The 12776-nt window shown below is 33.8% G+C and overlaps 1 protein-coding gene across 1 annotated transcript in view; it reads left to right on the plus strand.

The window, feature by feature from the left end:
* LOC136159954 (phosphatidylinositol 3,4,5-trisphosphate 3-phosphatase and dual-specificity protein phosphatase PTEN-like) overlaps positions 1 to 12776 on the plus strand; it is an 80354-nt gene that overhangs the window by 62433 nt on the left and 5145 nt on the right. The window contains exons 3-5 of the mRNA XM_065922851.1: positions 140 to 184; positions 6142 to 6185; positions 7911 to 8149. Coding sequence (XP_065778923.1) covers positions 140 to 184; positions 6142 to 6185; positions 7911 to 8149 — 328 coding nt within the window. The remainder of the gene's footprint in view (positions 1 to 139; positions 185 to 6141; positions 6186 to 7910; positions 8150 to 12776) is intronic.

Consider the following 12776-nt stretch of genomic DNA (forward strand, 5'->3'; position numbering starts at 1 on the left):
GTTTTTATTTTTCTTAAATTACATTTGAGATTAGGAAAAATAGAATCTGTCTTTGGTTTCTCTCATAGTATTAATGTAATTTCAAATGTTAGCTCATTTTTGTTAATGGTGGCTTTTTGTTTGTTTGTTTTGTTTTAAGGTTTTTGGATTCAAAGCATAAAAACCATTACAAGATATACAATCTGTAAGTATGTTTTCTTGTTTGTATGCTTGCAAATATCTTCTAAAATAACTATTGAGTGAAAGTTGTTTCCTCGTTAGAGTGAAGTAGAGTTAAAGATAAAATTTAACAATTGTATTCCTATAACAATTAGTTCAAGAAGTCTTGATTGAGAGCATTGTTAGGTCATTTAGAAAGTGTAGTGATGAGGTAAAACAGTGTCAGCACAGATTCATGTTGCTTGATCTGCTTTAAATGACTTGGCATCTAGCCCGTCTTTGCGCTCATAACTATTTGGTAACTGGAAGTGTAATTCACACAGAGCTTCTATTAAAGCATCAATGCCATCTTCTATGGAGGGATGCTTCTAATATAATTTTGTTCTGTGTCTCTAGGTCAATTGACTGAAAAAGTTATTAGTATATTGTCTAACTGTAATATAAAATAAATAAGTTACCTAAAATTGTTAAAATGGTTGGTTCTTCTTATTTGAGGCAGGGGTGTAAGGATTGCCTCTTGATTCAGCTAGCTGACCTTATCTTTAACTTTGTAGAGATGTGGAAAAGAAGGAAAAAAAGGAAAGAAAAATGTGAGGAAAATATTAATATCTTACCATTTTTGCCCTTGACCATTTTTTCTTCCCTAAATATTGACCATTTTCTAATTCTAAAAATGATATATAAAATGTGGTATGTTTGTACATGACTTTTATCTTTCCTGTGTGATATGTATAAATTGTGCATTGGAAAAAATTTTAATACCAAGTTATATATACTATCCACTATTTTAATTTCTGTAGAGTTTATCAGATGTAAGAAGAATATTCTTTTCTAGAGTGGGCTTTCAAATATTCACCAAAAAAATTAAAGCATCTCTGTGCCTTATTGGCTTATGGCATGTTGCTTTTTTATCTTTAATTTAGTGATCTTTGTGCTCTGATAAGACTTCAGAATATCTGAGAGTGACATAGGCGTGGGTGTTGTTTCTCTTAGTTGTAAAATGATTTCCTCAGATCCACAAAGAAGCAGACATTTACTGAGTGCCTGTTACATGTTGGACATTCTAAAACGTTAGCTAGTGCAGAGGTGAATAAGATGTTGTTCTAGCCCTCAAGTAATTAGTCTAATGTGAAAAGTAGACAAAGTATTACAGAAGAGGTAACTCTTGTATAGAAGAGAGCTATATGGACAACAGTCAAAATAGTGATTGCCTGTTATGGGGAAGATTTCATAAAGAACAGAATGCTTGAGCTGAGGTGCAAAGAATCATGAAGGTTGATCAGGCTTAGGAGGAGGGAAAATGGTATTGTAGGCCTAGAAAATGGCATGTGAGAAGCTTGCTGGTGTAATACTGTCTAGGAATATGGCAGTAATTATGCTAGATTTGGCCCATTATGGTCAGATTATGGTGTGTGGAGGGTGCAGTGGTATTAAAATAATAAAATGAAAGAAAATAACAGGTGCTGTAGAAATTTAGTTTAGGTGGGTCCCAGTTTACAAATGATCTGTGCCTATATCTTTCTCTTTTCTGGATTAACCTCTTCTGCAACAACTTTTGTTGCAGGTGCCAGAGGTTTTAATGTGGAGGGAAATAAGTCACAGAATTTTGTAGGTTTTGAATAAATGGATTTAGAATTTAAGTTTTAAAAAAAAGAGATCATGAACTGTCAAAAGCTAGAGTTCACTAAATGAGTCATTTTGGATTTAGACTCTGAGGATTGAGCATGTAGAGCCCCAGAAGGAAGGCTTTAACATTATATCCAAAGAAAAGAAAGGAAATACTTTTCATTCCTGTATGCAGTGGCTTCCTGCTTCCAGAATTTAGAACTTAGGTTTGTACTGTCAGTATTGTGGGTCACTTGTGTTATTTGGTTAAAGTTGGCATTGGGATCTAGCCTGAAAACTTGATTGCCTGTTTGTATATCCAAACATTGGACTCTCAAGTTAATGAATTGTCTCATTATTAGTTGAGAGTAGCTTTTGGTGCACATATTTTAACTCCCTTATTCCCCCATCCATTTAATGGAATCAGAGAATTGGAAAGTACCTGAAAGAGATCATTTAGTTCAACCTTCTCATTTTGCAGATGGGGAATCTGAGGCCTAGAGAAGTTAAGTGAGTTGAACAAGGTCACACAGGTACATATGTTAGCAGACCATCCACTGTTGATACCAATATTCCCTTTCTGGTTTTTTTGTTTGTTTGTTTTAACCTCCCCAAATTTTACTTTAGAAGTTTCTAGAACTACCAAGTTATAGCATGTTTTGATTTCTGACATCATTTTTCAATCTTCTTTACCTATCTCTGTTTATATTTCTGGCTCTGGGTAAGTGGGTCTGATAAGTAGCAGATGTTTCTATTTTGTTTCTTTTATTTTTAGGATATTAATAACATGTGATATATGTCTTTGAAACCATTTGTAAGTGGAAAGATCTTAAAATACTTGCACTTAGCATACCTATATTCAATAGTATATTAAAATTTTTTATGGCAACTATGACATATGTGGATGAAGATGAGTTCTTAACATGGACTTTCTAATAATTGACTGTATGTTTATATTTCTATATTATTAGACATTCAGTAAGATTATTTTAAGAAAGGACAGAATTAGACTCAAATCGTTAACCAAATTCAGATATACTTGGTGAATTAGTACATTAATCAATTCATTTTGTGCAAGTGTGTGTATTTCATCTTTGTATGTTCCTCTGTAATCTATCTTCTGAGGCGGGTAAGGTGAGGAGGGGTAAGATGGGTATAAAGAGATAATATAGTTCTTGCCTTTGAGGAAGTTAAATGTTCCTCAGATACTAATTTTTAAAAGGTTGACTATTTCATCATATATTCTCTTTAACATACAACTCCCCATCTTTTTGTGGTAAACCTTTAGCTGTTATTAATTTTTATCTATTAAGGTTTCTTTTGTAAGATAGGGATAGCTCCGTTGAAGAAAGTAAAGAGACCTACATGCTTAGCTGAACCTGTGGCAAGTCTCACTTCTCTGGAAACTCCTCCTATTAATCTTATCCTTATCTTCATTTTCTGCTGTTTCATAAAAACTCTTTCAGTGTATCTTCATTTTTTTATCTTGTAAAAGCCAAAGGAGATGATGATTTTTAAAAGATGTCTTTTGAGTTCTATTTATAAGGAAGCATAAAGGGTTAAATCATCCTAACACTTGTCTTGGTCAAATTCCATTTCCCATTCATGTATGTTCAATTTTGGTTTGTTTTGTAAACTTGTCCTATCACTGAAATACCACAAAAAATTTATAAGGAATAGTGTGTGTGTGTATTTGTGCAGTTATCAGAGAAGCTTTAATTGAGGGTCTTCTTTTTTACTCTACTAACCTCTCCCCAGATCACTTTTATCCCTACCAGACCCAGTATATGTTTTCAGATACTCCCTGTCCATACTTGTAGAGATTTTTGCAATTTTTTTTGTCATGTTTTCATTATCACTGTTTGTTGATTCTGTTATGCCAAATAATGCTCTTGTAGGAATGCTGACTTTGACTAAAATTTGTTATTGTTCTCTAAACTGTTTTATATTCTTTGTTTTATGTGAAAGTGTGAAACAGTTCTGAGAAAAGTTCAGCTTTTGTAATCAGAAGTGCTGGGCTCTTCCATTTATATATTGCGGTTTGGGGCAAGTTTTGTAATGCTCTTCTAAATCTTAGCATTCTCATATATAAAAGAGATAATATTAGCTATTATATGATTGTGAGGATGAATTTGAAAACAAGGAATCTTGTTTGTAAGGTATGCACATCTAGTAGACATTTAGTAGCTCATGGTTTTCACTTTCCCTCCGTTTTTTTCCTGTTAACGATATTACTTGAGAATCAAAGTATGAAAGTAGTCATAGTGTTTGAGCTGCTGAAAAAGTATGGGAATTTTATAGATAACTGAAGCTGTATGAAATTCAAAATGTTTAATTTTGTTTTGCTGTCATGAGACCAGTTTCTTAGAATTGTTTCCTGGCATATAGTGCTCCCCTTGTCTCCTAAGCCCTAAATTTACATGATTCCTTATAAAATATTCCATTATGGACTCTTTGGCTTCGCTGGTAGCTCAGATGGTAAAGATCTGCCTACAATGTAGGAGACCTGGGTTTGATCCCTAGGTCGGGAAGATCCCCTGGAGAAGGAAATGGCAACTCACTCTAGTATTCTTGCCTGGAGGATTCCATGGATGAAGGAGCCTGGCAGGCTGCAGTCCATGGGGTCGCAGAGTCAGACACAACTGAGCAACTAACACTGACTTTCATTTTTCATGGATTGTTCACTATTGACCATACTCCTCTTTCATCTGTACCAAAGACAGTGTAAAATGGTACTATTTTCATGGTTAGTCCTCTTCTTTATGTCATTTTAAAAAAATATAGGTGAATATGAAATTGTTTAGCAAGGATGTGTATATATGCATATCATTATTAAATAAATTTTCTTTCTAGCAAACTCAGTATACTGAATTACAATATCCTAAAATGGGAAAACTTGGTTTTCAGTGGTAGTATAAAAGCTGATTTGTTTCAGATCTGACCAGTTAAAAATTAGTGGATTGCAGTTTGCTTAGAGTTATTTCAACTTTCATGTGTATTTTTTTTTTTGCCACAACCACAAGGCTTATGGGATATTAGTTCCCCGACGAGGGGTTGAACCTGGGCTCTCGGCAGTGAGAGCGCCATCCTAACCTTGTGACTGCCAGGGGACTCCCTATCTTCATGTGGATTTCACTTTAAAAACTGTTTAAAATAAAAGAACTTTACAGATATCCTCAGGATTTTTAAATGTAAAACACAGGTCCATAACTGCTTATTTGAAACTCTTTGAACTAGTTTTGTTTCAGCATTCAGAATTTTTCAGTTTTTTAAGAAAATTAACATGGAAATATATATTTTGTATTACATAACACCCCCGCGGGATTTGGAACAGTACTTAGAATAGATTGTTTCACTCTTCATTCTAAATGTATTTCTATTAATTAAAGACTACACATTTTTATAAGCTCAGATCTAGTTCTCCTGCAGTTGAGTTTGCCATACCGTTAAGAGAAAATTTCAGATGTTTAAAAATTTGGGAATTATGCAGTGGTGGTTTAAAAGGCTTTATTTGTTTTAAAGTGCTAACCTGGTTTGACTAGTGGTTGGAGTTACCAGGATGCTGCTGACCACAAACTTTAATGTATGGAATCCCTTTCTGAGCCTGTAAGTGTGTGTGGCCTGTTAATCATCGAGTCAGCCAGTGCGTGATAGCAAATGTGTGACTACTGGTAAAAAGACAAATTTTAGCATGCTGTAAATATGCTAAGTCAATGTTTTTCTCTATTGATTTTACTTACTACCTTTTCATTACTCTCAGACTTTAATTAAAATTTACAACCTGAGAGATTATTGAAAAAGATGACCTTTGGCTTATCTACCAAGGGAAAGATCAGGTTTAAAATAACTGAGTAAATGTTGTGTTTGAGTAGATTCGCATCATTCACTTTCATTCTTTGCTTTAAATTTGCCCCTACTTTTTTTTTTAACTGTTTTAACATACATCTTTTATAATAGTTTGAGAAAACTATGTATGCTTAACTATAAGGCAAAGATAAAATTGAAACTAGTTAGTTATTTACACATACTTGTGAAATAAAAAAAAGTCCTTTAGCATGTGTAATATTCATAAAGGAAATGGTGAAGGTGTGGATGCAGGTGAATTTGCCCTGTTTTATATTAGTGACATTGCAAGTTTTGTAACCAAATGTATAAGCTCTGATTGTACACTTATAAACCTAGATTTCCTTAATTGTAAACTGTGGATTAAAGAATGGTACCTACTTCATAGGATTCTTAGGATTAAAAGAAGTAGTTAAGATATTTAACATAATGCCTGGTACATTATAAAGGTTCAGAAAATATTTTTTTACTGTTATACTTTTTTTCCTCAAGTGCACAGGATAATTTTATATCAAATTAAAATTTTTCTTTTAGATGTGCTGAAAGACATTATGATACCGCCAAATTTAATTGCAGAGGTAAGTATAGGTACACTTACTATGTTAGATAACTTGAATCAACAGTCTAAATTTTACTGTCATACCAATAATGAATAATCTCAAGTATTAAGTGATATATTTATCTTAAAGATGATCTTAGAAAATTTGAAATTAATTTTGCTGTTGTGTTTTTGGAAACAAGTGTCATGTAAATGAGGAAGACTAAACTGAATTAACTGAAAACTAGGAGAAATTTATAGACTAACAGAATAAAGAAAGGGTTATATCTGTGATTTGAGGCATTTGACGTAATAGTAAGAGATTACAGGGAGAAAGGAGAATGACTTAATTCTATAATGGAACATGACCTGCACAGTGGAAAAAGGGTATAATGAAATGTAGATAAAAGGAGCCTGATAGATGAGAGCAAGAACTGCTTTAAGTGAGTTTTTCTCCAGGTGTAGCATATTTTATCTCAGAGTCCATAAAAACTTTCATTTGTGTTTGTGGAACTCTTAGAACAACGAGAGACCGGGAACGTTGAGAAGCTAATGTATTTGCTGTTGTTCCTTCCTAAATATTTAGGACAGACTTTCAAACAGTTGGTTTAAGAATTCAGAAGTGCTAATAACTGAGAGCTAGGGTATATTTATTACTAAGAATATTTCATTTTTAGTGGATTTTTGCTATTTGCTGGTCAAAGAGTGTTTTAATTGAGCCTTATCCACCTTTGGATAGACATTTAACAGGTTTTCCTGGATATTTTTGTATGCCACTGGGGAAATGAAGATAAATGGTGGCTCAGCTAGGCAGATGACTAAATCAAAGCTGTCCTGAGACTCCGTGTAGTAGTAGTCACTGTCTGAAGAGCTGTTCTGTCATACCAAAGGCTTAGTTGAGTGTATCTGTGTCACATTATGAATGATTTGGTTGAAGATGTAAAAGACATACTTTTCACATATATAAATGACACAGAGGATAATTAGTTGAATGTTGTCAGGATTTTTATAGAGTGGAACCTAGGCAGAGACCAATAAGACAAAATTTAAGTGATATATTTAAAGTCTTATTTCTAAGAAAAAATTTTTTTAAAACCTCAACCCCAACTATGGGGAACAGAGAAGTTTTGAGTTCTTATAACTTATGTGAAAAGTCCTGAAACTTTGCTTGATAAACTTTGCTGCAGTTGTATACATTATAAAAAAAAATTTTTTTTAATGTCTTTTGTAAATGTCTTTAGAGTTGTGTGTATGCAACAGTTACATTTTCAAGACCATCTTTAAAACCACATGCTTGGCCTTTCTGTTATATAAAGCATAAAATGCAGTCTTTTGCACTGTTGATTTATTAGTGTTATGTACTTTCTTTGGAATACATACTTTGTGATAATGCAGTGTTATAGATATTACAGTTCCTTCTGCTAGAAAAGGTATTGAGAGTCCTGATAAGAGGCTGTGTGATGTTTCATTGTGAGTTTACCTCTTCCTCTGTTATGCTGTGACCTCTGATATGTTGCTCCTCCATTGCCTCCATCATGAAGTGAGGAAAACAATACTTGACTTACCCTTCTAATGGATAAATTTGAGTTAATGAGAGATTATTTTCTGTTCAAAAATTAGAAAATTATCAGACAATAAATTCTTTTTCTTTATGGTTCGGATATTTTTAAACTATTTGTATGCAACATTTCTAAAGTTAACCTACTTGTAATAAGCAATTCAAGTGAAATTATTTTCTTATTCTGAGGTCATTTTTTTATCACAGTTGCACAGTATCCCTTTGAAGACCATAATCCACCACAGTTAGAACTTATCAAACCCTTTTGTGAAGATCTTGACCAATGGCTAAGTGAAGATGACAATCATGTTGCAGCGATTCACTGTAAAGCTGGAAAGGGACGAACTGGTGTAATGATTTGTGCATATTTGTTACATCGGGGCAAATTTTTAAAGGCACAAGAGGCCCTAGATTTCTACGGGGAAGTAAGGACCAGAGACAAAAAGGTAAGTTATGTTTGATTTTTTTTTTCTTCTGTCTTCTTAGAGCTGAGAATTATTGGAAAATAAATTTTTACAAAGATAGTTGGTAACCCTTATTTTTCTTCCTCTAAACATTTAAGTCAATATGCTACCTTAACTTTCATATGAGCAAATGGCAGATTCATTCAGTTTTTCTGTTCATGCCTGCATTTTCATATCATGCTAGCAGATCTTACCTGTTAACAGGATTGCAAAGTTTGGTCTCGTGAAGTCTTTACAAAGCATTTTAAAAAGTAGCACATTGATCAAAAGTAAGATTTATATTTCTGAAACCTGCTTGAAAATATAATGTTTTTGGATAATAACTTGGATGCCATTACTTAGTAAAGTGTGATCTTTACTTTTATAATACATAAAGATTTTTTTTGATTTGAATATTTGTAAGTGAAATTATAATTAAGATTAGTCAAAGGTTCTTATTCAGAAAACTAAAGGCTGCTAAAAATCATTGACAAATTTGTGTAATACATATGAAAGCAAAAAGTGAACTCTTGGGAGAATTTTTACAGTGATTTTCAAGGAATTTTATAGTTTTAATAATTTTTACAATGAGGAGGACTTTCTTCAAGTTTAAACTAGTTCCTTTTTAATTTAACTTCAAAACAGAAACATAGGTGATCGTAACTATCATTTTCAGCTGGATAGTTGCGTTGATTTTGTTCCTTTACTTCTTCCTCACTTGTTTTATTTGTTGTTACTTTTTTGAATTATATCTAAAGATACCAAAGCATGGTTTACTGATGATAGTTTGCAAAATTGAATCTTACTGTTAATGCATGATTTGGTGAATATTGATTATAATAACTTGCTGTACATTTCTGTATACTGCATGTACCGTGGAATGATAGCACTAAAATGAATTCCAGAGCAGAGGACCTGAGATGTTTATTTTGGTTCATTCTTTCTTCATGTAGAGGGAAACAGCTGCTTTTACTGATTGAAAGTATAGAAGGTAAATTTTTCTGTACTTAAGTGAGTAAATGTAGGACAGCACAAGGGAAAGAGACTGAATGAGAAGAAAAGCTAGAGAGATGGGTCAAATTAAAGTACAGTGGTAGGAATTTAAAACAGGGTTGATGAGCACCACACATTTCGGTCTTTGAAAAGAAAGAAGGTAAAAAGAATTTAAAAATAGAAAACTTTTGTAATGTGAAGCCAGAACTAGCTTTCAGGTCAGTTCAGTCACTCAGTCGTGTCTGACTCTTCGCGAACCGGTGGACCGCAGCATGCGAGGCTTCCCTGTCTATCTCCAACTCCTGGAGTTTACCCAAACTCATGTCCATTGAGTCGGTGATGCCATCCAGCCATCTCTCTGTCGTCCCCTTCTTCTCCTGCCCTCAATCTTTCCTAGCATCAGGGTCTTTTCCAGTGAGTCAACTCTTCGCATCAGGTGGCTAAAGGATTGGAGTTTCAGCTTCAACATCAGTCCTTCCAGTGAACACCCAGGACTGATCTCCTTGCTGTCCAAGGGACTCTCAAGAGTCTTCTCCAACACCACAGTTCAAAAGCATCAATTCTTCAGTGCTTAGCTTTCTTTATAGTCCAACTCTCACATCCATACGTGACTACTGGAAAAACCATCACCTTGACTAGATGGACTTTTGTTGGCAAAGTAATGTCTCGGCTTTTTAATATGCTATCTACGTTGGTCATAGCTCTTCCTCCAAGGAACAAGCGTCTTTTAATTGCATGGCTGCAGTCACCATCTGCAGTGATTTTGGAGCCCAAAAAAATAAAGTCAGCCACTGTTTCCCCATCTATTTGCCATGAAGTGATGGGATCAGATGCCATGACCTTAGTTTTCTGAATGTTGAGCTTTAAGCCAACTTCTTCAGTCTCCTCTTTCATTTTCATCAAGAGGCTCTTCAGTTCTTCACTTTCTGCCATAAGGGTGGTGTCATCTGCATATCAGGTTATTGATATTTTTCCCGGCAATCTTTATTCCACCTTGTGCTTCATAGAACTAGCTTTAAGTTAGGGACTTTTAAACTATTTACGTTATATACCTTTTTAAAATTATGAAAAAAAAACTAAATATTCCCTGAATTATGTTTCACTTTTTTATGTCAGAATCAATGGCCACTGCTTGAGAGTAATGAATAAATCCGAGTGGTACAGATTAAGCAAAATTAAACTTTGGTTTTCTGCTCTGTAGTAAATTTCATGAAAGAGTCCTACTATTTAGTCTTTAAATAACACATTGAAACTATGCCATTGTCTTTGACTTGGCAATTTTTATGTCATTTTTGATATCCAGTTAGCTTTGACTTTGTTCTTGGTCAAAACAAATGCTCAGAACCCTATCTCATGAAAGAATGAAAGAGCAAACTGGAATCTTTTTTTTTTTTTTTTTGCCAGATGAAAGTAGGCTTGTGTTAGCAAATAAGAATTCTCTAAAACTCTTCAGATAAATTCATGTTGTGTCATTTTCTTTGCCATCTAGTTATTGAGATCATTTTTGGCAAGATCCTGCATGTGTTAGGAAGGAAAGGATTATGACTCCACAGTTTTGTTTCAATATTGAAGAGTTAAACTGTGTTAATGAATTCGTATATTATGCAGGTAAAAGTCTAGCTATAGTATTTGTCTTCCTAAAGCCAGTGAACTTAATGTGTAGCAAAGAATTGCATAGATGCTACCATTTCTTGACAAAAACCTCTTAAGAATCCTTTATTTAAAGTCCTGACTTTCCTGAATTTGGCAGTTCTCTCAACAGTAGATTTTTTTGTGACAAATCCTCTTGCACAGTCTATGATTCAAAACTTGGCTTTTGTGAAGCAGTAGGATACTTTCACAACAGCAGATAAGCTTTCTCTTGGGATTAATGGTAGAGTCTTACACATCAGTGCATTCTGGTGACACAGGATGGAGTCACAGTGACAGGTAGAGCTTCTGATTTTACCAGAACCGTAAAACTATATGTTTTGCTAGGCATTAAGGTGTACTCTCTGTCTACAGAATAATGAGATTGCTTCAGAAGCCTTTTTCTGGGCCAAGAAACTTCACCGTTTTGAAAATGTCAATGTCCTTTGAAGTTTCCAAAAAGGACTCCAAATTAGGAGTTATTGTTTGTGTCACCATGCATATATTTGATGAAAACTAGTAGCTGGCTAAGCTGAGACATCATATGCTGAAGAGAAGTGGCACCTCCAGTCCTTTCATGACCTGCTTCATACTTTTCAGTTTTTTTTTGGAATGGGAAAAATTGTTTGATAGAGGTACTACAACAGTCTTACTTTTTCTGTTGCAAACTACAAGTATGACCTCATCTAATGGTTAGAAATAATAATATATATAATAATATATATAATAATATATTTTTAACTTTTAAAAATGTGTCTTTCTCTTATCATAAGAAAGCTTAGTGGAAAATAAAAATAAGAGAGCTTAGAAAAATAAACTTTCTCTTATCATAAGAAAACTTAGTGGAGCATATTAAAGCTGATGTTATATAACTGTGGAATTTTTTTCCAGAGAAATAAGTATCTTATAATAAATATAATTAATTATCCAAAGTAGTTTTCTTGAAACATCTGCTAAGAGATTTATCCTCTTACCAGTATTTTAGGTTGAGTCTATGAATTTGAATTTTTGAAATTCTGAACCACAATTATAGAAGATACATGTATTTTATCAGTTTTGCAGTTTGTGTAGGATTAATTTTATTAGAACTGTCTTTAATGTTCTTTTGCTTGTATCCTTAACCATCTTGAGCTGTCAGGGAAGCCCAATTTTAACTACAGAGAAACGCTAAGATACTGAAGAAAGTTATGTCCTTGTGACATTTTTATAGGAGCAAAATATTTCTTCTCCTCCTCTTCCCCTTCTCCTCCCTCTTCCCTACCCTCTCTTCCATGCTGCTCCTCCCAACTCCTCTCTGTTGATTTGAAGAAAGAGGAGCTAGTTGTCCTGTTTTTGTTTTAAGATTTATAGACTTTGCAGAGACTGTCCTCAGATTAATCTAGTGCAGTCTTACCATTTTTCTTGGTGTACTTGGTACAAATTAGATGGCAGAGTGGTGGGTGCCTCTTTACCATAAAGTGTGCAGTTAGTAATACCCAAATAATACTTCAGGGTTTGATTGTTGCAGAGAAGTCGAAGTACAACTGATCACCTCTTACTTAAAAAAAGTTTCTTGAGAGTAGGATAACTACTTGAGGGAAGACTCTTTTATTCAGTAATTTATAAAAAAGCAACCATGTTATTACTTTTCTAGGAATCATTTCTTTGCATATTTGGTCTTTACCTTAGGAGCACATAGCAAAAAGTCTAAAATGAGCTGTTGATGGTTCCCACTCAAATAAAGCTAGGGTTGCTTCCCATCTAGTCTATGCCTTACCCTATTTGCATTTGTACTTACATTTCAAAATTAAAATAGATAACCATATTTATTACCAACTATGAATTGAATTAAAATACCCTACCATACTGGTAAGTGTATATTTTGGAAAGATGCCCCACATTTCTGAATTCAGAGAGATAAACTTCTATTCCATGACAAACATGCCAAAAACCTCTGCTACTCCTCTCTTTCTTTTGTCTTCTCCCTTCTAGAGTGGTGGCAGATTAAGTATGCTTTAATACTTACTTT

This window comes from Muntiacus reevesi, chromosome 2, assembly GCF_963930625.1.
Source record: "Muntiacus reevesi chromosome 2, mMunRee1.1, whole genome shotgun sequence".
Lineage (NCBI taxonomy): Eukaryota > Metazoa > Chordata > Mammalia > Artiodactyla > Cervidae > Muntiacus > Muntiacus reevesi.